The sequence below is a fragment of the Eriocheir sinensis genome, chromosome 32 (genome assembly GCF_024679095.1).
Source record: "Eriocheir sinensis breed Jianghai 21 chromosome 32, ASM2467909v1, whole genome shotgun sequence".
Taxonomy (NCBI): domain Eukaryota; kingdom Metazoa; phylum Arthropoda; class Malacostraca; order Decapoda; family Varunidae; genus Eriocheir; species Eriocheir sinensis.
Genome location: NC_066540.1, coordinates 11709300 through 11735313, shown reverse-complemented (window position 1 = coordinate 11735313; position 26014 = coordinate 11709300). Strand labels below are relative to the sequence as shown.

The following is a 26014-nucleotide window of genomic DNA, read 5'->3' as shown; positions in this document are numbered from 1 at the left end:
GAATAACAATGCAAATTATTTATATTTTTTCAGCTTAAATAATTCCATACAAATCCCTTAAACTTAAACCACTCAATTCCATTAAAACAATTAGCGTTCCATTATTTATGCCTGCGGCGGCTGTGAACAACGCTGCTACCTGTGTGTGTGTGTGTGTGTGTGTGTGTGTGTGTGTGTGTGTGTGGGCGGCGCGGCGGGCAGGTGTGGCGCGAGTGTGTGGGGGGGGAAGGGGGAGGCACTGAAGAGCCCCCCACCACACCTTGCCGGGGGGGGGAGGGGGAGGGAGGAAAAGGTGGAATAAGGATGAGGTGGTAGCGGTGGTGGTCGAGATAGTAGTAATTATTATCATTATTATTATTATTATTATTATTATTATTATTATTATTATTATTATTATTATTATTATTATTATTATTATTATTATTATTATTATTATTATTATTATTATTATTATTATTACTATTATCATTATTATTGTAACTGCTGATATTGCTTGTTTCTGCTGTTGCTGGATCCTTATTTTGTTACTAGTGCTACTAATCTTTTTTTTTTCTTATCTTCGAGTTAAGTGCAAAAATCAACACAACATCCTAATATTCACTTATAATTCCTAAAAAAAAAATGTAAACCATAAGCAGATACAAGTGTTAAAGAAAAAAACGGTAAATTGTGGAACGTCAAACCGTCTGACATTTCTTCGACTTCATTACACAAAATATTGGGAAGAACTATTTTCAAGAACTTCGTCAGCTGCTTTAGTGCTTTCATTTCAGGGCCATAATTTTCGTTTGCTTCTTGTTCTTTCATAGCGCTGTGTTTCCTTTTTGTATTTCTTTGTGTCTTGCGGATATTTGAAAAGCAACCAGAGAAGAATAATATTGTTGGAGTGAGGATTAGGAAGGGGAGTGAGTAGTTCTGGATATCCGTCTGTCTGTCTGTCTGCCTGTCCTTTCTCTCTCTCTCTCTCTCTCTCTCTCTCTCTCTCTCTCTCTCTGTGAACAACAAACATTACATTTTCTCTAGTTTTTTTTCCCCACACGTTTTAAGCAAGCAGGCGAGTCCCACGAAGCACACCTCTTTGGCAAGGAACACCTGCTGATCACCTCGGGAGCAGGAGTGCATTAGGAGGAGAGGTGGGGGGAAGGGGAGGGAGTCAGTCACCTGAACACCCAAATCACACACCTGTCCCTAGCCTCACCTGCCTTCCTGTCACGCGTTAAACAGTTACGTTGAGGCAGACACATGTTTTTCCTTTTCACTTACCACAACTTCCAGCGATTTGAATATAAGAACATAGTCCCCTCGTCCACTATCCTATCCAGTCTTAAAACAAGCTATCGTCCCTGCACTAACTATGTGATTGCTGAGTCTATTCCATTCCCCCACCACCTTATTACTATGGGTGCCTGCTTCCAGAAAATTAAGTTACGAGTGATTAGGAGGCGTCTCTCTTAATGCGCATTCATCAACTCGGCCGCTGTATATTTTGGGTTCTTTCCGCCTGATTGACCGCGATAAGTGCTCTTAATGATGGAGGAAAAATGCTTCAAATCGCTGTTAATGTATGCAGATTGCCGCCTGTGCGCTGCGGGAGGAAGTGGGCGATGCGTCGTGTGTGCTGGGGGTGATGTTCGGCGCCTTGGTGACTGCCGGGCTGATGGGCTGAACTGGCAAGGGGTCATTGGGGGGGGGAGGTGTGTGTGTGTGTGTGGGGGGTAGGGGGTTGTGCGTGTGTTGAGGGCGAGGCAAGTGGGAGTGGGTGTGGCTGTGAGATGCGTAGATAGATAGATAGATAAAGAGAGATAAAAGAGATAGACAGACAGACAGGCATAGAAGCAGATACAGATAAAATAAGAGCATACACACACACACACACACACACACACACACACACACACACACACACACGATGAGACGCAACAACTTATGACTACACACCCCCCCCTCCCCGCATCACCCCCCTCCGCATCACCACCATCCCCCCCACCCCCCACCACAACCACCACGAGGAAGGCTCCACGGCGTGTAATCATGTGCCCAAGAGATCAGTGCAAGATGACAAAGCTGGGAACGTGATGACGGAGACGGAGAGAGGAGGAGGGAGGGAAGGGGAGGGGGGAGGGGGGGAGGGGGTAATAAGGAGGGAGCACCGCCCCCTCGCGTGTATTCAGCGGTAAAGAGTTGCATGAGGGAAGGCAAAGGGAGAGGGAGAGAGGTAAAGCGCGATTTTTCCTTCATTTTTGCTACACTTTTTTTTTTTTCCTCTCCTGTTTGGTGGTTGGCTGTTGCTGTTTTTGTTTCCGTTTTTGTTTTTGTTGTTTTTGTTATTGTTGATGATTTTGTTGTTGCTTTTGTTGTTGTCGTTGTTATTGTTGTCGTTGTTGTTCTTGGATACGTTATTTAGTCTTTAACTCAGAGAACGTCAAGTTGCTCCTGGTTGGTGTACAATATGATTAATCGCAACGTAATAAGGAAACACATAAAGACTGTAAGGAAAGCATCAGAGTTACCTGCATGAGTCTTGATCCATTCCTACAATAAGAGGCTTTCATTTCTTGGTGTGTGCACTCGTTATGGATTGGAAATGGACTCTTATCCCAGCTTTGGATAAATACAATGCGGAAAAACGGACTCAGTTTATTAATTTCTGCGCGACGCAAAAAAAAAAAAATAATAATAATAATAATAATAATTCGATAAAATATGAACCATCATTCCTGGCAACGCACTACCCACGTTCCAACTTTTTTTTCAAGGTACAACACACACACACACACACACACACACACACACACACACACACACACACACAGTCCAACGTTGCCAGACTGTCGTACTCAGCCGATTATATTTCCCGACTTCCTACCCCTAAACTGTTTTCTGGGCTCCAATAACGAAACTCATTTATAGTTATCGTTAAAAGAGTTAGATCCTGATGTTTCTTGGGAATAGTTAGGCTTCAGAAACCGGTAAATACTATGGTATGAGTACGACAATCAGGGAAACCGGGACACACACACACACACACACACACACACACACACACACACACACACACACACACACACACACACGCATCTTAACCACTCGTCCTATCTCTCCTTCAAACGACACCTAACCACACATTCTCCTCCTCCTCCACAGAAAAGCTCCCGGAGACCAGCATCAAGTCCGAGGATGAGCTGGACGACGGCGGGGACATCGAGACGGAGGACATTGACATCGACGTGGTGTCCGACAAGGAGGACTGTGACGTGGACAGCACAAAGGACCCCCTCGACAGGCCGTGCTCCAAGAGTCCTGAATCCACCTCCTCCGACTCCCCCTCCTCCCACAAAGAGAGCAAAGCCAGCAAGTTGGAGATGAAGTCGAAGGGTAACTGTCCCGAGCTGGAGACCGTCGACTGCCACTTGGAGACGAAGGAGCTGTGGGAGAAGTTCTTCGAGTTGGGCACCGAGATGATCATTACCAAGACGGGCCGGTGAGTACTCAAGTGACTCTGATTCAACGTTGCCAAATTGTCGTACACTGAACATTCCATTTATCATTTTTAGGCTCCAAGACTGTCGTAACCACAGAAATAACGATAGGAAATTAAAGTTAGCGTTAAAACTGTTAAATATTGATGAGTTTCGTTTTTTTTGGGTATAGTTATCAGTCAGAAACTACAAAAATGCAATGCGCTGAGTACGATACTTTGGCAACGCTGCTCTGATTACTCTGGTTAATGCTCCTTCCATCACTATAGTTTTGTACTTCTTGGTCTCATATGGGAAGGTCAACTGGAGGTAAGTTGCTTTCATGATTTTCTTTTCAAGTGTCTGAATGTTTTATCATTATCCACGCTTTCTTTGTTTTATTTTATTTATTATTTTTTTTTTTTTTACGTCTACGCCTTTTAGCGCCGGTAGGCTTGCTTGAGGGGCCTGGATGGTAGTCGGCCCCAGCCCTTCATGGCGCAGGCAAGTGTTTATAGTGGCGCCATCTTCTCTTATGAGCATGTATCTCTGATTTCGTTAGTCCATGATTTTAAATAGCATATCTTCTGATTTCGGTTCTTATCACACTGGAGACAGAAAACAGCGAGAAAAATTTACAGAGGTGAGGTTCTAAGATGATCATTTTCCCTCATATCTTTCCACATGTCCTTCAACGGTCCTTTTCTTTCATATCTTCTTCCATGTACCTCTTTTCATGACTCCTGTTGTTAATGCCTCTTCGTTCACTAACGGCGCGTGGCTCTCAGTACTATGGACGAAATGACAACTAACGTCCATTTTTCCTTTACATCGTTACGCATGGCAGTTCTTTTATAGATTTTTTTCTACTATTTCTACTATTTCTACTATTTCTACTATTTTTACTACTATTTCTACTATTTTTACTACTATTTCTACTATTTTTACTACTATTTCTACTATTTTTACTACTATTTCTACTATTTCTACTATTTTTACTATTTCTACTATTTTTACTACTATTTCTACTATTTTTACTACTATTTCTACTATTTTTTTCACACTGCTTTTCGTTTTTGTCTCCTCTTCTGTGTCGAGCAAGTGAGCCTGTTGTATTTCTAGAGGTGTAGCGAATCTTACAGTGGGGATGGTGGCAGGTGGGTGGGATGGGCTGGCTGATTGATTGGTTGGGGTATCAAGTTACGGTACTCAAGATCACATATAGAACAAATAACACGCCCTAATCTTCGCGTTTTCGAAAGCCTGTTGAGTTTGATAAGGAGTATGGGTGTGCAAGTTATCGTGTGTGGTATGGTCAAAATGTAGTCTTTATTCTCTCTCTCTCTCTCTCTCTCTCTCTCTCTCTCTCTCTCTCTCTCCTCACTTTCCCAGATCCTTTTTCAGGTTAATTAATTTTATGTGTACACAGGTGAGAGGACGCGCGTCGTATGTGTGTGGTGTGTGTGTGTGTGTGTGTGTGTGTGTGTGTGTGTGCTTTCGTGAAAGTGGTGGTGTGGTGGTGGTGGTGATCGTGGTGGTGGTGTGGTGGTGATAGTGGTGGGGGTGGTGGTAGTGGTGGTGGTCGTGATAGTAGTGGTGTGGTGGTAGTGGTGGCTGCGGCGTAGGTGGTGATATGAAGTGGGATAAGGCGATGTTGCTGTGGTGGTGGTGGTGGTGGTGTGGTTGTGAAAGTGGTGGTGTGGTGGTGGTGGTGAGTCCGGCGGCAGCGAGGAAGCGCCCAAATGGATTAATCCGCCATTATGAAGATAAAAGCGACAAATGGGAGTCACATAAACACTTCATCCCCTTCCGCATCCCTTTCCTTCCTCTCTCTCTCTCTCTCTCTCTCTCTCTCTCTCTCTCTCTCCCCCCAACACCAGTTACACCCGCCTGTTAAATTCTCCTTTACAATTTTATGGTTATCTAATTTGATTTTCACGCGCGGGAGACACAGCGCATTGAAGGGGAGAAGAGGGGACCCGTCAGTGCCCTCATCTGTCCTCGGGGGGGCGGGGGAGCGAGGGGAGAGAGGTGGACAGCTGGCGGGTGGGGAGAGGGGAGAAGGGAAGACAGAGGGAGGGAGGAGGCAGTATGGTGCAGAATAGGGAAAAGAGGGAAAAGGGGAATAGAAGAGGGGAGAGAAGAGGGAGGAAGTGATGGGGAGGAAGGGAAGGGAGGAGAGGTTCGGCTAGTTAAGGGAGAAAGAGAGGACGCAAGTAGCTTTAAATGAAGGGAGGTTGAGCAAAGAGGGAAAATGGAGGTAAAATGAGGAGGAGGAGAGAGGGGAAGGGGAGGAAGTGATGAGGAGGAAAGGAAGGGAGGAGAGGTTCGGCTAGTTAAGGGAGAAAGAGAGGAAGCAAGTAGCTTTAAATGAAGGGAGGTTGAGCGAAGAGGGAGGATGGAGGTAAAAGGGGAATAGAAGAGGGGAGCGAAGAGGGAGGAAGTGATGGGGAGGAGGGGAAGGGAGGAGAGGTTCGGCTAGTTAAGGGAGAAAAAGAGGACGCAAGTAGCTTTAAATGAAGGGAGGATGGAGGTAAAAGGAGGTGGAGGAGGAGAGAGGGGAAGGGGAGGAAGGGAAGGGAGAAAGAGGGGACAGGAGTAGTATATCATGAGGGGAGGGTTCGTGATGTTGTGAGGGGAAGATGTGGAGATGAGAAAAAAAATGATTGAGAGCTTGATAAATAGATAGATAGAAAGACAGATAGACGGACGAAGGAATAGACAGATAGATGGATGAGGAGTTAGACAAAGGGGAATGCACCCACTGACTTCTATGACACACACACACACACACACACACACACACACACACACACACACACACTTCCCCAACACCATTCCCCCCTCCACCCCCCTTCTCCCTCCCTCCCCGCCTCCCATAACAACACAACGAGCTAATCACGGTCGACTGTTCCACTTGTCACCGACGCCGCGGAGGCAAATGTTCCGTCAAAGGGGCGTCAATAAGGCTCGCTTGTGGCAGACAGACGGCGATCGGGAAGGGGAGGAGGCGGGGGAGAAGGAGAAGGAGGGAGGAGGTAAGGAGGGAAAGGGAGTATGGGGGGAGGGACGGGGGAGTAGGGATGAGGGGGCAGGGAGGAGGGAGTGGGGTGAAAGGGAGGGATGGAGAGAGTACATAGGGGTTAGGGGGCAGGGAGGAAGGAGGTGAAGGGAGGGAAGAGCGAGGATATGAACTGTGATATGAAGAGGAGGAGAAAGGGAGATGAAGAAGAGAAGGGAGAATAACCAATGAACAACAGACGGACCGGGCGGGACCTTACGTGACCCCTCGCCGGGAGTTTAGGCTCATGGGGTCACCAGCTGGAGGCGTGACGGTAGGCAAAGCAGTAGGTCATCGAGGGGGGTCAGGGGGGCTTCCAGGGGGTGGGGGCATGTAAGGGTCAGCTGGATGGTCTTGCTGTGATGTTTACGTGTTGTGTTGTGTTGAGGGGAGGAGGGAGACATCATCAACGCCTTCCCCTCTGTTATATTCTCTCTCTCTCTCTCTCTCTCTCTCTCTCTCTCTCTCTCTCTCTCGTGTCCCCAGGGAAGGTTCACAAAGGCTTCGTGTTCCGGAACGAAGAGAAGGGAGGGGAAGGGAAGGGAAGGGGAGGGAAGGGAAGAGAGGGGAGGTTAGAGGGTGTTAGATAGAGTGTGTGTGTGTGTGTGTGTGTGTGTGTGTGTGTGTGTAATAAAACTATACATTTCATTACATCATAACTACACAAAAAAACAGCAACGAGAAAAACAACAACAACAACAACAACAACAACAACAACTACTACTACTTCTACTACTACTACTCCTACTACTACCACTACTACTACAACTACTACTACCACCACTATACCATTACAATCATAAACATACTCCCCCCCCCAAAAAAAACGCATCAAGACAAACTGAAACACACACACACACACACACACACACACACACACACACACACAGACGTAATGGGCGCGCGTCTCCGCCACTCACGGGCCTTTCATCACGCGAGAATCATACGCATTACGCGACTTACGGCCGGGCGAGGGAGACGGATGGCGCGCGAGGGTGGACGAGGTGGAGAATGGTGGAGAATTATCACCCCTTTCACGCCTCGACCCCGGCGCGCTGGTGGAGGAGGTGGAGGAGGAGGAGGAGGAGGAGGAGGAGGAGGAGGAAGGGTAGAGTTGGAAGGGAGATAGAAAAGGAATAAAAACAGGAGGAGAAATAGGAGGACGAGGAAGAAATGGACGACTAAGTGGAGGAGGAAGACAAAGAAGAGAAGGAGGAGGAGGTGGAGGAGGAAGGGTAGAGATGGAAGGGGAATTGAAAAGTAAGAAAGAGATGAAAAGGTGGAGGAGGAGAGATAGGAAGACGAGGTAGAAATGGACGACGAAGTGGAGGAGGAAGACGAGGAAGAGGAGGAGGAGGAAGAGGAGGAAGAGGCGTGTTGTTGTTGTCTTCTTTCAATCTTATTCATATTATCCTCTATTAATTTTTCTACATTTCCTCCTCCTCCTCCATCTCCAATATCCACATAAACAATATCACATCCCCTCCTCCTCCTTCTTCTCCCCCTCCCCCTCCTCCTCCTCCTCCCTCCCACCCCCCCACCCCCCGTTACTAGTGTCCTATCGTCCCTAATTGGCAGTTAAGCGATAATGGACATGTTGCTGGGGTTAAATGGCCTTGTTGCTTAGTCTGCTCTTTTACGGTAATGAGATTGTGAAAATGCGATTGTTGGCGAGGGGAGAGCGACTGGGGGAGGGAGGGGGAGAGGCGGGGATACTGAGGGGTGAAAGGGGAGTGGGGAGCGAGGAGGTAAGAGGGGAGGGTGTGATTAAGAGACGTGATGAGATGGGTAGCAACGTTGAAAGGGAGAAGAAAGAAGGGAGGAAGGGAGAGAGGAAAAACAAGGAATGGGAATAGGAGGAAAGTAGAGAAGGGAGGGAAGTAGTAGAAGGAAACGAAGGAAGGAAGGAAGAGGGGAGGGAAGGGATAGGGAAGGATAGATACGGGAGAAGTGAAGGAGAGGAGGGGAATGGAAGGAAAAACAGAGAAGGGAAAAGAAGGAAAGGAAGAAGAGGAACTGGAGAAGGAGAGAAAAGGGGAGAAAGGAGGACGAAGAGGAAGAGGAGGTGGAGGAAAAAAATATGCGTATGGACGGGAAAGAGAATTAAGGTAGTGAAGGGATGTAATTTTGTGATGGTGGAAGTGGTGGTGGTGGTGGTGGTGGTGGTGGTGGTGGTGGTGATACATAGCAAAAACGAGGTGGTGATTGCAGGTGACAGCGAACAGTGCCGAGATCAAAGACTTGCCTGTGCTTCCGTGCCGGGCGTGTGTGTGTGTGTGTGTGTGTGTGTGTGTGTGTGTGTGTGTGTGTGTGTGTGTGTGTTCCAGGGTCGAGAGTCACAAACCAAAGGGGTGGAAGAGTAAAAAACAATGGAGGAGGAGGAAGAGGAGAAGGAGGAGGAGGAGGAGGATGAGGAGGCCAACCAGGTGTTCTGAGCCAATTACGGGATCTATATTAACGCCTCCAGAAGCCTTGTAATCTTGCGGAGGAGGAGGAGGAGGAGGAGGTAGTGGTAGTGGTGGTGGAGGTGGTGGTGTTTGCGTGTGGAGTAGTGTGGTGTTCCCGGCGGCACCTTGGTATTGAAGGAGGATGTAGAGGAGGAGGAGGAGGAGGAGGAGGAGTAGGAAAAGGAGTATTGATAGAGGTTGGTGTTGGAAGGGTGTGGTAAGTGGGTGTCGAGGGTCCTCTTGTGGTTGGCAGGGTGGTGGGGGCGACGGTGGTGGTGGTGGTGGTGGTGGTGGTGGTGATATGCAGGATAGAAAGAGAAAAAGGCAATGATAACAAAATAGAATGTCAACAAAAAATAAAATAAAAACACTAATAAACGGAGAAGGAGGAGGAAGAGGAGAAAGAAGAGGAAGAGGAGAAAGAAGAGGAAGAGGAGAAAGAAGAGGAAGAGGAGAGCCTGTAAATAAATGAAGAAAAGACAAGAATTAAGAAGAGAAGGACATGGAAAAGGAAGAGAAAGAGAAAGTACAAGGAGCTGGAGTTGGAGGAAGAGGAAGACGGAGGAAGAAGAGCAAGAGGAAGAGGAGGAGGAGGAGGAGGAGGAGGAGGCAGGTAATCCGGTGAATGACAACAAGGAGTTTCTTTGTCCCCCATTTCCTCGCTCCGACAAAATTCTGACTCCCACCACAGGACAGACAATTAAACACTTTATTTATGGCTAAGCGACTCACCCCTGACGACCGGGAGCTGGGAGGAGGAGGAGGAGGAGGAGGAGGAGGAGGAGGAGGAGGAGGATTAGATTGCACTGTGTCTCCTTCCTTCCTCCTCCTTTTCCTTTCGTCGCCACTTTCCAGACTGTTGAAGGAAGGAAGGAAGGAAAGAAGAGAGGGAGGAAGGAAAGGAAAACGAAGGGATAGAAAGAATGAAAGAGGAGAGGAGGGAGGTGAAGGAGTGTGAGCTGCAGGTAAGAAAGAAGAAATTAAGGAAGAAAGGGAGAAGGGAAGGATGGAGGGAAGGAAGGAACAAAGGAAGGAAGGAAGAAAGTAAAGAGGGAAGCAAGAAAGGAAGATATCAGGAAAAAACTAGATTGGAAAAAAGATGTTTGTGGGTGAGTAGATGGTTGAGAGTTAGAGGGAATGAAAACAAAAATTAAAATAAAGCAAGCGTGCGAGGAGGCCAGGAAGCAAAGTGTTGGTGGGTGTGCAGGTGGGCGGGGGTGCGAGGGTGTGTAGGTGGGTGGGTGCCGGCCCGTGCATGTCCAGCAGTCATCAGCTTCAGTTATCATGTCAGGCGGCTGTCAGCGTGAACAGCTTAACATCGCCGCGAGGAGCAGACAGCCGCTGTTTTCTATTCACCAAGCCTTTACTTTCCCTTTCTCCGTGCATATCTGTCTGTCCCCTTGCTTTTGTTTCCTTCACTTGATTACCATTCTCTTGTCTCTTATCTCTTGTCTCCCTCTCTCTCTCTCTCTCTCTCTCTCTCTCTCAGTCGGAGGCACGAGGTCTAATCGACAGCCGGAAAGTCGCTCAAAACCCGAGGAAGTGACGTTCGCACTTTATTAGAGCAAGCAATACAATCTTCCCTTTTTCTACCCTGCCCTCGACCACGCACACACACACACACACACACACACACACACACACACACACACACACACACACATAGACACTGGGGTGGGTAGGTGGTGGGTACGAAGATTCATACATTCATAGGAAGAGCGAAAAGCGAAAACGAGGCGAATTAAAGAAGGTACCGAAGCAGGGCGAGTTTTCCTTTATAATCAGTACATCATGCACTCACTCCTGTTCGTGACCGCGGGCCCATTACGGCGTGAATTATGACGGAAATAAAGCCGGTTATAATAAGACGGTAATGGGATCGTAATAACATGCTGCATCTCGCCAGTATCCGGACGGCGCGACGGGGGCAGAGGGCGCGAGAGGAGAGGAGAGGAGAAGAAAAAGGAGAGGAGAGGAGTGGCGAGGACAGGTGATGGTCGCGATATATGTATGCAATGTTGTAGTGTGTCTGTGTGTGTGTGTGTGGGGGTTACTTTCGACCGTTTTCAGTTTTGGTATACTTTTTTATTTTGAATCTGTGTTGTTGTTTTATTATGGTAACGAATGCTCCAGTTTTTACCTGTTAAAGTGTTAGTTATTACGCGTATTTTATTTCCAATGTACGGTATGTCCTGATGTCGATGAACTATCTATCTATCTCTATCTATCTATCTACCTATTATTTATCTTTGTGTAAGTGGAGTTCCGTGACAAGAAGTAGCATAAGACGGACTCACCTGAACACACACACACACACACACACACACACACACACACACACACACACACACACACACCTGGCTCCGTGACCTTGATATCCGGGCGGGGCGAAGGAGGTTAATCACATCGGCACATAAGAATATACAACATGCAGTGTGTGTGTGTGTGTGTGTGTGTGTGTGTGTGTGTGTGTGTGTGATGACGGTTTCTCACGCTGACAGACAGACATGACGTGACGTGACAATGTCCGGCACACAACCAAACATTATCCAAGGTCTGTGTGTGTGTGTGTGTGTGTGTGTGTGTGTGTGTGTGTGTGTGTGTGTGTGTGTGTGTTGTGTAAAAGTCTTCTGTGTTTTTTTTTAAGTGTGAGAAAGAAAGAGGAGAAGGAAAAGAAAACAAAACAAAAACACATTACATGCTTCATTATAACACTTTCCATACTATTATTTTTGTTTATTTTCTCTCTTACACACAAAAAGATAGCCCCCTCATTACACACAAATACGTTGGTGTGTGGAGAAGTGAAGGAAAAAAAGGAATGGAAGAAAGAAGAGAAAATATAGAAAGAACTCTTTTTAGGAGCAGTGAGTATCGGGGTTTTCTTTTTTAACATTCATTACTTTTTTTTATGCCCTTGAAGTGACTCCTTTGCTGTAAAAAAAAGTAAAAAAGAAATCGGAAGTGGAGAAGGAGAGAAGGAAGGGAGGAGAAACGGAAAAAGGGTTAAGAGAAAGAAGTGGATATAGAAGGAAGGTGCGTGCGTCCGTGCGTGCGTGTGTGTGTGCGTGTGAGGCCCAGCACGATCGCTCTTCCTCCTCCATTCAACAAGAGGCATTGGAGGTATTAATGGCCGGGCGAGAGGAGGGACGGAGCGCTAATCAATCTCCCGCTGCCTTTTACAATTTATTCACGCGTATTTTTCCCTCGTTGGCGCCGTGATGTATTTTCCGTAATGAAACAGCGAGGGCGAACATTTGCACCTCCTGCGTCTGCCGTATATCACGAGGCGGGATTCAATTCGTCTGGTAATATTGACCATTCGGAGTTAGCAAATTGTAGCTCCCAGGCACCCCCGGCCATATTTCTTCATTACTTTCATCGCCACCACTACCACCATCACCACCTCCACCACCTCATATACTGCTGCCGCCACCCAAATGCTCCACTATCATCACCTCCACCCCTATCACCACCACCACCACCACATCTCACCTCCACCACCTCTTATACTGCTGCCGCCACCCAAATGCTCCACTATCATCACCTCCACCCCTATCACCACCACCGCCACTGTAATAAAGCATGCACATCTGTTCCATCACCTCCACTGGTTTGTTATATACCGTCCCTCCTAATCCACTTCCTCCTCCTTTTGCTGAACACCTTGTCACGTCACTCTTTTGGTCACCTGTTCTCTTATATACCGTCTCTCCTAATCCTCTTCCTCCTCCTTTTGCTAAAGACTTTTCCGTCACTCTTCTGGTCACCTGTTCTCACCTGCTGATAACGAAGGTGAGGCTCAAATTAGTCACATCTACCTATCTATCCGTCTATCTATCTTTCTCAGCGTTATATTTAAGTTGTTGTGTTGTTTTTTAGTATACAGAAAGAGGTGAGGGAAAGAAACAGGAGGAAGAGGAGGGGGATAAGGATGAAGAGTAAGAGGAGTAGGAAGAGGAGGGAGAAGAAGTAGAGGGGGAGGAGGAGGAGGAGGAGGAGGAGGAGGAGGAGACAATTGGTGATGATTAGTGTGAGAGGCGCAGGAAAATAAATCAACCCTCGTATCCTTCTCACTCGGTCATCATCGCCGTAATGACGGATTGCAGGCGAGAGAGAAAAAAAAAACGAAAACAGTGAAAGTAATACCTGGCCACGGACGTAGTGCAGCTGTTCGTTCCGTCACGCATGCGCACACTACCTTTCCCCTTCTGTCTCACTACACCGCTTTTTCCACCCCATTCCTCCACCCGCCGGCGCTCTTGAACTCACCCTGGAAAACAAATAAGATAGGTCGTCAAGATCAGTTTCCAAGACAGAGTAAAAAGGAAAACAGATTATACAAGAATGACATCGAACTCCCACAGCACATTTTTACCGTTTGGATAACCTCGAACTCATTAACTCACCAACCAGGATCGATGTACCCCAAAACACCTTAGAGAGAAATAACACATCAACGAAATATCACGCATACAAGGCAAGTTTGGCCGGGAAGGAAGAGTAACGAAAAAAAGAGCATTGACAAACCTTGGTCCTACGAAAACTTTATTAACTGAAGTGAAATAACATAACGAAATACAAGACTAGTGAAGGGGAGAGAGAAAACGGTAAGTGGGAGAGGAAAAGGCGGAGGGGAGGCATCTATATAAGTGGGTGGGAGAAGGGAGTGTACAGGTATCAGTGGGATAGAGGAAATGTGTCGCTACGTGTATGAGGAAAAGGTGTGAAGGGGAGGAGAAGGGAAGGTGTAAAAGGGAGGAGAGGAAGAGGTGTGAAGGGAAGGAGAGGAAGAGGTGTCAGAGGTGGAAATGGGGGGAGGAAAAGATGCAATTAGGTAAAAAAGGATTAAAAATGTGTGTGTGTGGAAGAGAGGGAGAGGGGAAGGTGCATATGAGTGGGAGAGGGAAAAGTGTGAGTGGGAGAGGAAAAGGTATTCATGGGGGGACTAAAATGTGAGTGAAAAAGGAAAAAAAAATCGAGGGAAAGACAAAATAATGGGAGTAGGAGAGAAAAGGATGTGAATTAAAAAACAAAGAAAAAAAGTGACTTGGAGAGAGAAAAATAAGCTGAAAATGAGAGGAGGCGAGGAGAAAGGGTCTGAGTGAGCAGGAAAGACAAAGCAGCATAGTTTGAGAAGGAGGAGGAGGAGGGAGGAACAATATTAAACCTTGCCGGCCTGTAGCACGAGCGAACCCACACACCCTCGCCTCGATCCTTCCTTGCCTGCCCGAAACAGTATTACGGGTGGAATTAATCCGAGGTGATGTACGGCCCGAGGAGGATGTGTGTGTGTGTGTGTGTGTGTGTTTCTTGGGAGGGTTGTGATGGGAACGCTTGGCCATAAAATAGGAAGATATGGTCTATTAATGATTGGTGATTAGGGATGCTAGGTGTGTGTGTGGGGGGGGGGGGAGGTAAGGCGCGATTTAAAGATGGATTACCACAAGAGCTAAAGCGAGATCAAGAGAGCCAGAGAGCGAGAGCGAGAGTAGGAGAACGAGAGAATTATAAACCTGAAGATTGATTTTTTTTTATATACAAATGCCAACCACACACGTAAAGCTGCTAGAAAAAAAATATATAGCTTACATTTAATCTGCAACAAATAAAAATAGAAGAAAAAGACCCGGCGCCAGGTGGAGGAATGCGAACGCGCGCGAGAGAGAGAAATAAATCGTATAGTTACCCAAGACAGACAGTACAGAAAGCCTCCACTTCATAGTCTCTGCTCTGGCTTGCTAAACACTAACGCGCGCGCACACACACACACACACACACACACACACACACACACACACACACACCGATCCTCCTCAACTTCCACCCCAGAATCTAACCTTTTCCCACCTCCAATCAGCCTCACACCCTGTCCAACCTCAACCTAACCTCGGGACCCCACTCCACCACACCACCGCGCGCATGGCTCCGAGCTAAGGCGAGGTGGGACGGTGGGCGGGTGGGTGGGGTGGGCGGGTGGGCGGTGTGGCTGTGCGTCGTGAATCACCGGGCGGGCCACCCTCGCCCCGCACTCTATAATAAAGAGCCATCAACATTCTACACTGGTGCAATCATCAACACATTCTGTCCGCCTGATCATACACATTACGCCGCCGATTGCAATTGTATGTATCCTCAACTCCCCAGACAAATAGGTGTTCTCTCCGTAGGTGGTCCTCAAGATTTTGCCTTCTATCTCTCTCTCTCTCTCTCTCTCTCTCTCTCTCTCTCTCTCTCTCTCTCCCCTCTGAGAGAGAGAGAGAGAGAGAGAGAGAGAGAGAGAGAGAGAGAGAGAGAGAGAGAGAGAGAGAGTAAAAAAAAAAGACATACGGAGGCAAAGAAACAAAGAGGAAAAAAGACATAGACGAACCGAAAAAAAAGACCAAAGAAACACACACACACACACACACACACACACACACACACACACACACACACACACACACACACACACACACACACACACACACACACACAAACATACCCCTCACCCCCCCCCCTCCCCTCCCTACCACCACCACACTCACACACACACAAACATGCACTTGGAAGCGACGAAACAAACAATTACGCGAAGGAAGTAATCTGTTTCTATAAAGAGGGACGTTAGCGAAACCACGATAATGACAAACACCACAACACCTGGAGAGAGGGGACAAGACGGGGGGGGGGGGGGAGGGGGAACAGGTGATTGAGAAAGATTACAGGTGAGAAGGGGAGGAATAAGAATGGTAAAAATAAAAATAATAATACACAATAATAGTAATAATAATAAGAAGAATTGAGTTGAATGAGAGGAGGAGGAGGAGAAGGAAGTAAGACACATTATGATAACCAGTAAACGAAGGAAACAGAGAAGATGAAAGATTAAGACGATGATGATGATGATGATGTAGGTGGAGGAAGAGGAGAAGGAGGAGGGAAAGAAGGGTACATACAAGGAGAAGGAGGAGGTTTGGAAGGAGAAAGAGGAAGTACACACACACACACACACACACACACACACACACACACACACACACACACACACACACACACACACGTCCCCGCCTTCCTCATCTCGCCTCGTGGGGTCGGAGATGAGGCTGGCGATAGGCGGAGGAAGGGAGCGTCGAGGCCTGTTGTTGAGCCGCCCCGCGTTACCTGGGCCCCGATTAGCAATTAGAGAATCAAATAGAGAAAAGGAAACCGCCCGCCGCTGCTGCTGTGGCTCCTGCTGCTGGTGCTGGCGGCGGAGGTTGAGACATTAAAGGGTATGTGGGGCAAGTTTTTTTTTTATTGTTGTGTGTGTGTGTGTCTGTGTGTGTTTGTGTGTTTCTCTGTCTGTGTTCGTTTTTGTGTTTGTTTCTGTATCTGTAAGTTTCGTGTGTGTGTGTGTGTGTGTGTGTGTGTGTGTGTGTGTGTGTGTGTGTGTGTGTGTGTGTGTGTTTCTTTGTGTGCTGTGTTTGTAAATCTCTGTGTGTGTGTTTGTTTTTGCATCTATTCTGTGTGTGTGTTTGTGAATCTATGTGCTTTGTGTGTAAGGGAATTCAGGGAAGAGAAGGAAAGGCAAAATAAAGCAGCTCAGGTTAAGTCAAGGGAAGGGATAGTAGGAAATGAAGGGAAGGAAAGGTAAGGGAAAGGATAGGAAAGGAAAGGGAAGGTAAGCGAAGGGATAGGACAGGAGGGCAAGGGAAAGGATAGAAGGGAAAGGAAAGGCAAGTGGAATGAAAGGCAAAGGAGAAGGCAATGCAAGGGAAGGGAAGGCAAGGGAAGGGAAGGCAAGGGAAGGGAAGGCAAGGGAAGGGATGGCAAGGGAAGAGATGGCAAGGGAAGGGATGGCAAGGGAAGGGATGGCAAGGGAAGGGATGGCAAGGGAAGGGATGGCAAGGGAAGGGATGGCAAGGGAAGGGATGGCAGGGGAAGGCATGGCAGGGGAAGGCAAGCTAAGCAAAGGAGGGGAGGGAAAGGGACTTGCTGAAGAAGGAGATGAAGCAGCGCGAGACGATTACAGGCACATAAAGGAGCCGGGCGAAGGGAGCCGGAATGGAAAGCGGGAGGCGGAGAGAGGAACACACTATCAATATCGCATCACGGAGGGAGCGACGAAGGGTGCGCGAGGGAACTTACGTGGCGGCGGCGGCGGCGGTGGTGGAGGCGGTAGTGGTGGTGGTGGTAGGAGCGGTGGTGACTGTTGCAATAGTGTAGTAAAACTGTTTCATCTGGTACAGTGCACATGTTTAACACCTTGACCGGTTTTAACACCTTTTGTATAACCTTTTCATGAATGGCTATGTATTCTGAAGGTGTAGCAAAACGGTAACCTTCATACATTCTTGCTTATACTATACATCATATTGAGCATTTTCAGCAGCGGGGATCATGTTTCTTAATGGTCCCTCCAAGCGAGAAAAATGAGAAAAATCACCCTTCACACAAACCATTTCATAATATATATCAAAGCATTTGTGATCAGATTATGTATCATATATTTTTTGGGGTTAATATCATGGCACAAATTTGGCCCGTCGCAGCTACCGGGTTAACACTTCAGTCAACTTTCATTTCTAATTCTGACGGTAAAACGGCACGCAAACATCACGCATCCTGCCACAAGTGCCAAATGTTTCCGTCACCGCCAAAGAAACACAAAGATGTCCACCAAGGAAGGCGCTGTAGGAGTCAAGTCAGACAAATGTTCCGCGTAGGCAGAGTAAAGAAAGACCTGGTGATAGACAAGCCTCGTTACAGCCCCTGACTCTGTTGTTAAGGCTAATCCCATGCATGGCCTGGGTCTTGGGAGGACGCAGGCGAGCAGAGTAACCGGGAATCGTGAGCCTGGGTTATCAACTTGTGTTCAATGGAAATAATTCTACACGTAGTTTGTTTAGTTAAGGTTTGCAGCCTGTTTAAAATGTACTATTTATGGCTTGTTTTAAGAATATTATGGCCATTTTAAATTAGTGTTATCTGACTGCAACTTTAGAGCATGTGACACGCACCCTCTGACCGCTTGTTGTTCATTTATCTGTGCTCCCTGACCGGCAAATACTTGTTCCAAGGTGGCGGAGGCGTGAAATGTCACACACGATAAAAAAAAGGTAGAGAAGCAAGAAGAGGATAAGGAGGAGGAGGAGGAGGAGGAGGAATAGTTGAGGAGGCAAGCTGAGCCCCAAGGGAAGGCAGCACTGACTTGAGGCTCGTGTCAGCTGGAGGATGTCAGTAACTCTTTACAACCCGCGGCTCCCTCCTCCCAGGGCACCATGAGAGAGAGAGAGAGAGAGAGAGAGAGAGAGAGAGAGAGAGAGAGAGAGAGTGAGAGAGAGAGAGAGAGAGAGAGAGAGAGAGAGAGAGAGAGAGAGAGAGAGAGAGAGAGAGAGAGAGAGAGAGAGAGAGAGAGAGAGAGAGAGAGAGAGAGAGAGAGAGAGAGAGAGAGAGAGAGAGAGAGAGAGAGAGAGAGAGAGAGAGAGAAATTCCACCTTCTGGTCTTGAGTGGCCGCCTTGCACCTCGCAGCAGCCAACGCGCGGCTCCAAAGGTGTTGCCACATTACACGGGAAAAGGACGCCGTGGGCGCCTTGGCGGCGTGGCGGCGGAGGCGGCGGCGGCCCCTCCCGGTGCTGCCCGCTGGCGGCCCTCCGACGCGGCTCCGGTAACGATTTTACTCTCCAACCCCGCGCGTGGTATCTCCGAGGCGCCGCTCTGGTTTATGAACTCTTTATTTACTGTCTGCCGCGACGAGTCCTTCTCCCAGGCAAGCGGCAGCAGCGGCAGGCCGGGAGGAACACGGAACTGAGGTGCGGGAAGGGACGGGAAGAGGGAGGAAAGGAGAGAAGAAAGGACATAACGATTTTGGCTCTGACAGCGACCCGTCGACTGGTGGGGCGTTTGGAAGGAGACTTTGAGGCGGGAGGGCGGACGAGGTGCTTGGCCGCCGCCCGCCCGACGGGTGGCGGGTGACAACGTGACTGGGTTGCTGCTGCTGGCGCTCCTGGGTGCTGGGGCGGGGAAGCTGGGGCAGGTGTGTATGTGTGTGTGTGCGTGTGTGTGTGTGTGTGTGTGTGTGTGTGTGTGCAACAGTTTCTAAGGCAGGCACGTTTGGGGGTCAGCAGGAGCGTCTTTAAGGTTCCATTAGCGTGCGTTTGGTGAGCTGCTGAGGCGATTTATAAGTGTTCCGTCGCACTTCATTGTGGAAGCGATCGGCGGCCAACACGCCGGGCAAGACGAGGCGCCGCGGACACCAAAAATGACAGATGTAAAACAAGGAAAATAAAGACGCCTTGTTTGTCAGAAAAAAAAAATATATATCATACGAATTAGCCAACCAAAACACGTACACTAAGCCAAATTTGTAAGACACGAAGAGCAACAAGCACTACTACAATGTACTGTTTCTGCTGCTACTACTACTACTACTATTACTTCTACTACTACTACTTCTGCTATTACTGCTACTACTATACCAATGACTATGTAGCAATACAACAAAAGCTAAAAACAACAAAGATTCAATAACAAAAAGAGTAAACAACCTCTCTTCCTTTACACACACACACACACACACACACACACACACACACACACACACACACACACACACACACACACACATGTACACGTGTTTACAGCCTCCAAAAAATTGTTGTGTGAAGCGCCGGCTCTGGGGGCTTCGGGCGGCCCGCGGGGAGCAGGGCAGACTTAAAGGGCCTTTCTTGGAGAAGGAGGTGGAGGAGGAGGAAGAGGAGGAGGAGGAGGAGGAGGAGGAGGAGGAGGAGGAGGAGGAGAGAGGTAGAGAAGAAAAGGACATTTGGAATTATTGGAAAGCAGATTGAGGGAAGATGTCAGAGATAGATAGATAGATAGATAGATAGAGATAGATAGATAGATAGAGATAGAGATAGATTGATAAAGAATGTGGAGGAGGGGGGGCGAGGTTCTCTTTCAAAATAAGCAACAATGTATTTTCAACCAAGTCTTCATAATGACAAAACACACACACACACACACACACACACGCACACACTACCGGTTTACATAAAAATCCTCAGCGCTTCTTATGACAAAGTAGAGTGTGTGTGTGTGTGTGTGTGTGTGTGTGTGTGTGTAACGCTATAGATACACCACTCATCACACCGTCACTCACCATGCACAGCTGTCACCAAAATAGATTCCAACCACCACCGTCACCACAACCATCACCACCACCAGTCACCACTACCAGTTAGCCAGTCCACCATTACAATTACTAGTGCACTATGAAACACTGTGGGAGCATAGTATAACGTATAGGTGGTGATGGTGATGCAGGTGGTGGTGATGATGATGGTGATGATGGTGATGATGGTGATGATGGTGGTGGTGGCTTCCCCTTTGACTGTGTGGTCGTGTCAGTCATCGCCTCTGACTGACAGTTGTCTCATTACTCTCCTCCTCCTCCTCCTCCTCCTCCTCCTCCTCCTCCTCCTCTTCCGGTCATGTCGTTTTTCTTGGCTCACGTCGTCGCCTCTGAAGGTCGCTGTGTCTTTTAAACTTTTTTTTTTTTTAAGTCTGATCGATTCATGCCGATGCTCATTCTTCGTCCTGCGTCACCCCTTCGTCTGTCTTCTGGCTATGTAACACTCTCTCTCTCTCTCTCTCTCTCTCTCTCTCTCTCATTTTTTTTTTCTTTCTTTCGTTTTTTCGTTCTTTCGTTCCTTCTTTCCTTCTTTCTTTCCTTTATTTCCTTATTTATTTGCTCCTTCCTTTCTTTCTCTCTCTCTTTTTCGCCTTCTTACCTTCTTTCTTTCCTTCCTCCTTACATTCATTCTTTCCTTCATTCCTTTTTTCCTCTTTTCTTTTCTTCTTTTGTTCCTTCTTTCATTCTTCCTTCTTTCCTTCTTCCTCTCCTCTTCTACGTCTCTTTCTCTCTCTCCCCCTTTCGTAAATTCCATCCTGTCCGTGTCACTTAGCTACCCTTTACCCGCGTCAATTACCCTGTGTCCGTGCCCTTATCCAGTGTCCATGTCACCTCCCCATTGCCCGTGTCACTCAGCTATTACCCCATGTCAGCTTCCCTTGCCCGAGTCAGCCCTCTCAACCACGCACGTCAGTCATCAGGCACACCAGCCTCGCCTACCCGTGCTACTACTTCTTCCCCTGTCTCCTATTCCCCTGATCGTTGCTTCGTTTCCTTTCCTGGTTTTCTTCTTATTCAAACCCTACCAGCCTTGTCCATACTCGTGACTCCTGTTTCTTCTTCCTCTCTCCCCTGCTTCCTTGATCATTGCGGACTTTCCTTTCCTGGTTTTCTTTTTATTCAAACCCTACCAGCCTTGTCCATACTCGTGGCTCATGTTTCTTCTTCCTCTCTCTCCTCTTCCCCTGATCGTTTCTTCGTTTCCTTTCCTGGTTTTCTTCTTATTCAAACCCTACCAGCCTTGTCCATACTCCTGGCTCATGTTTCTTCTTCCTCTCTCTCCTATTCCCCTGATCGTTTCTTCGTTTCCTTTCCTGGTTTTCTTCTTATTCAAACCCTACCAGCCTTGTCCATACTCGTGACTCCTGTTTCCTTGATCATTGCGGACTTTCCTTTACTGGTTTTCTTCTTGTTTATCTTCATGCAATATGCTCTTCCTCCTCCTTCCCTTTCCTTTTCTTCTTACTCTTTTTTTTCTTTGTTTTTTTGTTTTATTTTTAAGCTCCCACCTTCCTCCATTCTTATTTTCCGTACTTTCTTTTTTCCTCCTTCTTCCTTCTTACTCTTTGCTTTCTGTGTTTTTTATTCTCTTTTCAAGCCTCCATCTTCTTTCACCCTTCTTTACCGTTACTTTCTTTCTTTTCTTCCTCCTTCTTCCCTCTCTTCCACTCCAATTGTTTAGTTTTTTACCTTCCTTATTTATTTTCCATTCCTTCTATTCTTTCTATCCTCATTCTTTTATTTCCGGCCCTCTTTCACGTTCTTAACGTCTTCCTCTGCCTTCTTCTCTCCTTTCTTTATCTGCGTTTTTATATCCATTCTTTAGACATCGAAGTCACCGCCCTTTCCTAACTTCGCCCTTTCTTTTCTTTAATTTTTCCCTCTTCATCTTATGCAGCCGCTAATAAAGGTCTTCAATAACAGTCCTCCTTCACTATCACTCATCATCATCTACGGTCACCACTTTCACTTCCCCTTCATCATAATCTCCCCCTTTTCTCAGCACCCCGTTCTTTCACCTCTACCTCCCTCCTCGTCACAAGCCATTCCATACCCACCTCGCCTTCCCTCAAGCAACATATAATTCGCCTTTACCCTTCCTTTTTTTTTTATCTTCCTATGCACTACTTTCTACTCTTCTTCCTCCTCCTCATCATCATCGTCATCTGCATCTCCTCTGCTTGCTTCTCTTTATCATTAGTCGAGAGTTCTACGAATCCATTGTAAAAGTGAACAGAAAGATACGAGGCTAATTGTTATTGCTAAAAATCATATTGACAGAAAAATTACATATCTTTTTGACATACGGAAAAGAACGTTTGTAGAAAAGAATTATATACACAAGATTATGTATCTCGTTACTTATAGAAATCGCAGAACAAAAAAACAAATAATACCCTTACACTTAGTCGTTTTATAACAAATATGAGAGAGAGAGAGAGAGAGAGAGAGAGAGAGAGAGAGAGAGAAAAAGAGAGAGAGAGAGCATCATCGTATAGTCGTTTCAAGGCAGTCGGGGCGTTGTCGTCGTCGTGGTGGTCGTCATCGTGGTCGTTGAAGCCACATCAGCCAAGAGCCTTTTGAAATCCTGAGTAAGAAGTGCTAATGATGGGAAACGGCCAATCATAAGCTGCCTTTTACGGGCCCATCCATCACCCTCACTGCCAATTGGTGGAGAGGCGGCGTGTGGGTCCCGACACCTCCCTTCACGACTCCACAGATCTTCCTCCCTCCCTCCCTTCCTCCCCACCTCTCATCTTCCTCCTCCTCCCTCTCTTCCTCCTTCCCTATTCCCCCCTACTCATCTTCTCCCTTCCCTCTCAACCTTCCCATCACTCTCCCGTCTCATCCTTTTCCCATTGCTATTTTCTATCTGTTTGTGTTAGTTTCAGTTTGTCTGTTTTATGTTTGTGTGTGTATTTCTATGTATTTTCCGCCTCTATGTCTATCTGTTCACCTGTTTGTTTGTCTATCCATCCGTTTGTCTGTCAAGACCATATTGTCTTACATCAACAAAATGTATCTTTTAACCCATTTATTTGCCTATCCATCCGTCAATCTATCAATCTATATATCTATCTTGTACCTATTGATCAACCTCCTTAGCAGACAACCTCTATAGGAATTCTAACAAACAGACAGGAAGTAAGACAGGTAGGGAAGCCAAGCAGGAAAGCAGGTAGATGCAAACAGGTATAGGCGAGCAGGCAGAGGCAGGGAGACAAATAGAGGAAGAAGCAACAGGCAAGTAGGATGGCGAGCAGGCAGGCAGGCAAGCAGGCAGGGTGACACGCACAACCACAACCCCGCTGACAGACAGACACAACAAGGCAACAGTGGCATGTGGGACGGGATGGAGGAACGTCACCGCGATGGTCTGTCTGTCTGTCTTGAATGTTGACGAAGTGGAGGTGATGGTAGACTCGTGGTGATGGTGACAGTGGTTGTGTTGTTGTTGTTGGTGGTGGTGGTGGTTGCGGTGGTGGTTGCGGTGGTGGTGGTGGTGGTGGTGTAAGGGCTAACAGGCAATAATCGCACTTGACACATTACCACCGCCGTTGTCATTTTCGCTGTGGTTACGTCACGACTCCTATTGTCTGTCTGTTTGTCTCTCTGTTTATCTCTCTCGCTCTCTGTCTGTCTCAATGCAGCTGTGATTTTCCCCTCGAGACACCGACCAACACTCTACTCTGCCCGTCTATCTGTCTGTCTGTCTGTAGGATGTAAACCGTGATTTTTATTTGCTACACCACGATGTTTTCTGTCATTCTCTATTTTTATCTATCAGGGCAAAGGAATGCTTGTTTTGTAATAGATTGTTCGTGGCGTCTATTTATATATGTGCCCCAGACCTTCTCTCTCTCTCTCTCTCTCTCTCTCTCTCTCTCTCTCTCTCTCTCTCTCTCTCTCCGGTTTTTCTTTCTTTTTTCTTCTTTTCTCCTTTTGTTTTTTCCTTCTCTCTTTTCTTTGTTTCTTATTCTTTCTGTCTCCTTTTCATTCCTTCCTTCTTTCTTTTTACTCTCTCTCTCTCTCTCTCTCTCTCTCTCTCTCTCTCTCTCTCTCTCTCTCTCTCTCTCTCGGGCGGCGGCGGCAGGAAGGAAACTCAGGTATTGTGGGTCGTGATTAATCGCCTGGTCGCGTTGTTGGGGTGTCAATGGAGGTGAGAGTCCTGTTCCGAGGGGCCCTTCACTTTGTCCAAACAGTCTGGTGGTGGTCCTCCTTTCTCTCTCTCTCTCTCTCTCTCTCTCTCTCTCTCTCTCTCTCTCTCTCTTATTTTCTCTTTTTTTCTCCATTTCTCGTGTTTTGCTTTTTCTTTCCTTTTCTCGTCTCGTTTTTATCTCGTTTTTTATCACTTCCATTGACTGTTTCCCTTTCTTTTCCTTTCCTTTCCTTTCCTCTTTCTTCGACTTCCTCTTCTCCTTCTTCTTCCTCTTCTTCTTCTTGTTAGCGATCCGATTAGACAGCAGTGACAGCCAGCGCCTCCCATCCACTTGTCGTCCCCGCTCATTTTTGTACGGGACTTTAGTTTGACACGGAGGAGGAGGAGGAGGAGGAGGAGGAGGAGGAGGGGGAGGAGCTCGCGCCTATAATGACAAGGGTAACTGACGCTCAAATAACCCCTTGGAGGACACAGGCTGCTCGAGAAGTGGTCATTTGCTTGTCCTTCTTCAATGTGTGACGCCCCGCCCGTGTGTCCGTGTGTATCCGTCCATGTGTGTGTGTGTGTGTGTGTGTGTGTGTGTGTGTGTGTGTGTTTTCTTCTTCCACCTCTTCCTTCTTTCTTCTCTACCGCCGACGCCGCCACCTCCTCCTCCTCCTCCTCCTCTTCCTCCTCTTCCTGTTCTCATTCCTCACGATATCCTTATTGATTCCTCCTCCTCCTCCTCCGTCTTCCTGTATTATGTCCCTCCTCCCCCTTTTTCTCTTCTTTTTCCTCAATTTTTCTTTTTTTCCATCTTCCTCCTGTTCTATTCTCTTCTGATTTATTTCACTTTTACACACACACACACACACACACACACACACACACACACACACACACGTACGTACGAAGATAAGCTCGTATAGGAATAAATATCTTCTGAGTCCAAACGAATACTAAAAGGAAAGAAAAAAAAAGAAAGAAATCTAAATCCTACACATAAACCCTAATTCACCATGAGCACCTGACTGTCCACAATACACCTTTCCTCGACCACTAAGACCTCCACCACAACCACCATCACCACCACCATCACCACCATCACCACCATCATCACCACCACCACCACCGCCACCATCACCGCCACCAGTCGAGTGTTTACGGAATCAATTGTCCAGCAGCCGAAGAGCCATTAGTCCGTCGGTCAATTTGTCAAACGTCTTGTTGTCGATTGTGGCTGATCAGAACAGATTGGGCAGCGATGGCCGGGCGGAGATTAGCGGAGAATAGCCTGGAGGAGAGCGAGAGCGAGAGCGAGAGCGAGAGAGAGAGAGAGAGAGAGAGAGAGAGAGAGAGAGAGAGAGAGAGAGAGAGAGAGATGGCCTCTTACACCGAACCGGCCTTCAAACAAACAAATAGTCGGTCTCAAAGAGTGTATCAGTTACTTCCTGTCGACACCCTTCGCTGGAGCCGTGGTGACGAGGCGGAGGAGGAAGAGGAGGAGGAGGAGGAGGAGGAGGAGGAGGAGGAAGAGAAAAACGTGCGAGAGGAAAAGAGGTGCACGAAACTGTAGGAAAGCAGAGAAAGGGAAAGAAGTGAAGCGATGACGAAACTGTATGAGGAAAACAGAAAAAAACAACAACATTAAGGAACACGAATAAACGGAGGAAGAGAAGACTGTGGAAGAAGAGGAGGAAAAGGAGGGTGATGTGGCCGCGGGAAATGAGAAAGAGGAAGAGGGGTAAGAGGCTGTG

General features: G+C 47.3%; 1 protein-coding gene across 2 annotated transcripts in view; it reads left to right on the top strand.

Annotated features, from left to right (window-relative positions):
- Positions 1–26014, top strand: part of LOC127006141 (T-box transcription factor TBX20-like) — a 138004-nt gene that overhangs the window by 32305 nt on the left and 79685 nt on the right. For both annotated transcript variants that reach the window (XM_050875674.1, XM_050875673.1), the window contains exon 2: positions 3145–3481. In XM_050875674.1, the coding sequence (XP_050731631.1) occupies positions 3145–3481 (337 nt within the window). The remainder of the gene's footprint in view (positions 1–3144; positions 3482–26014) is intronic.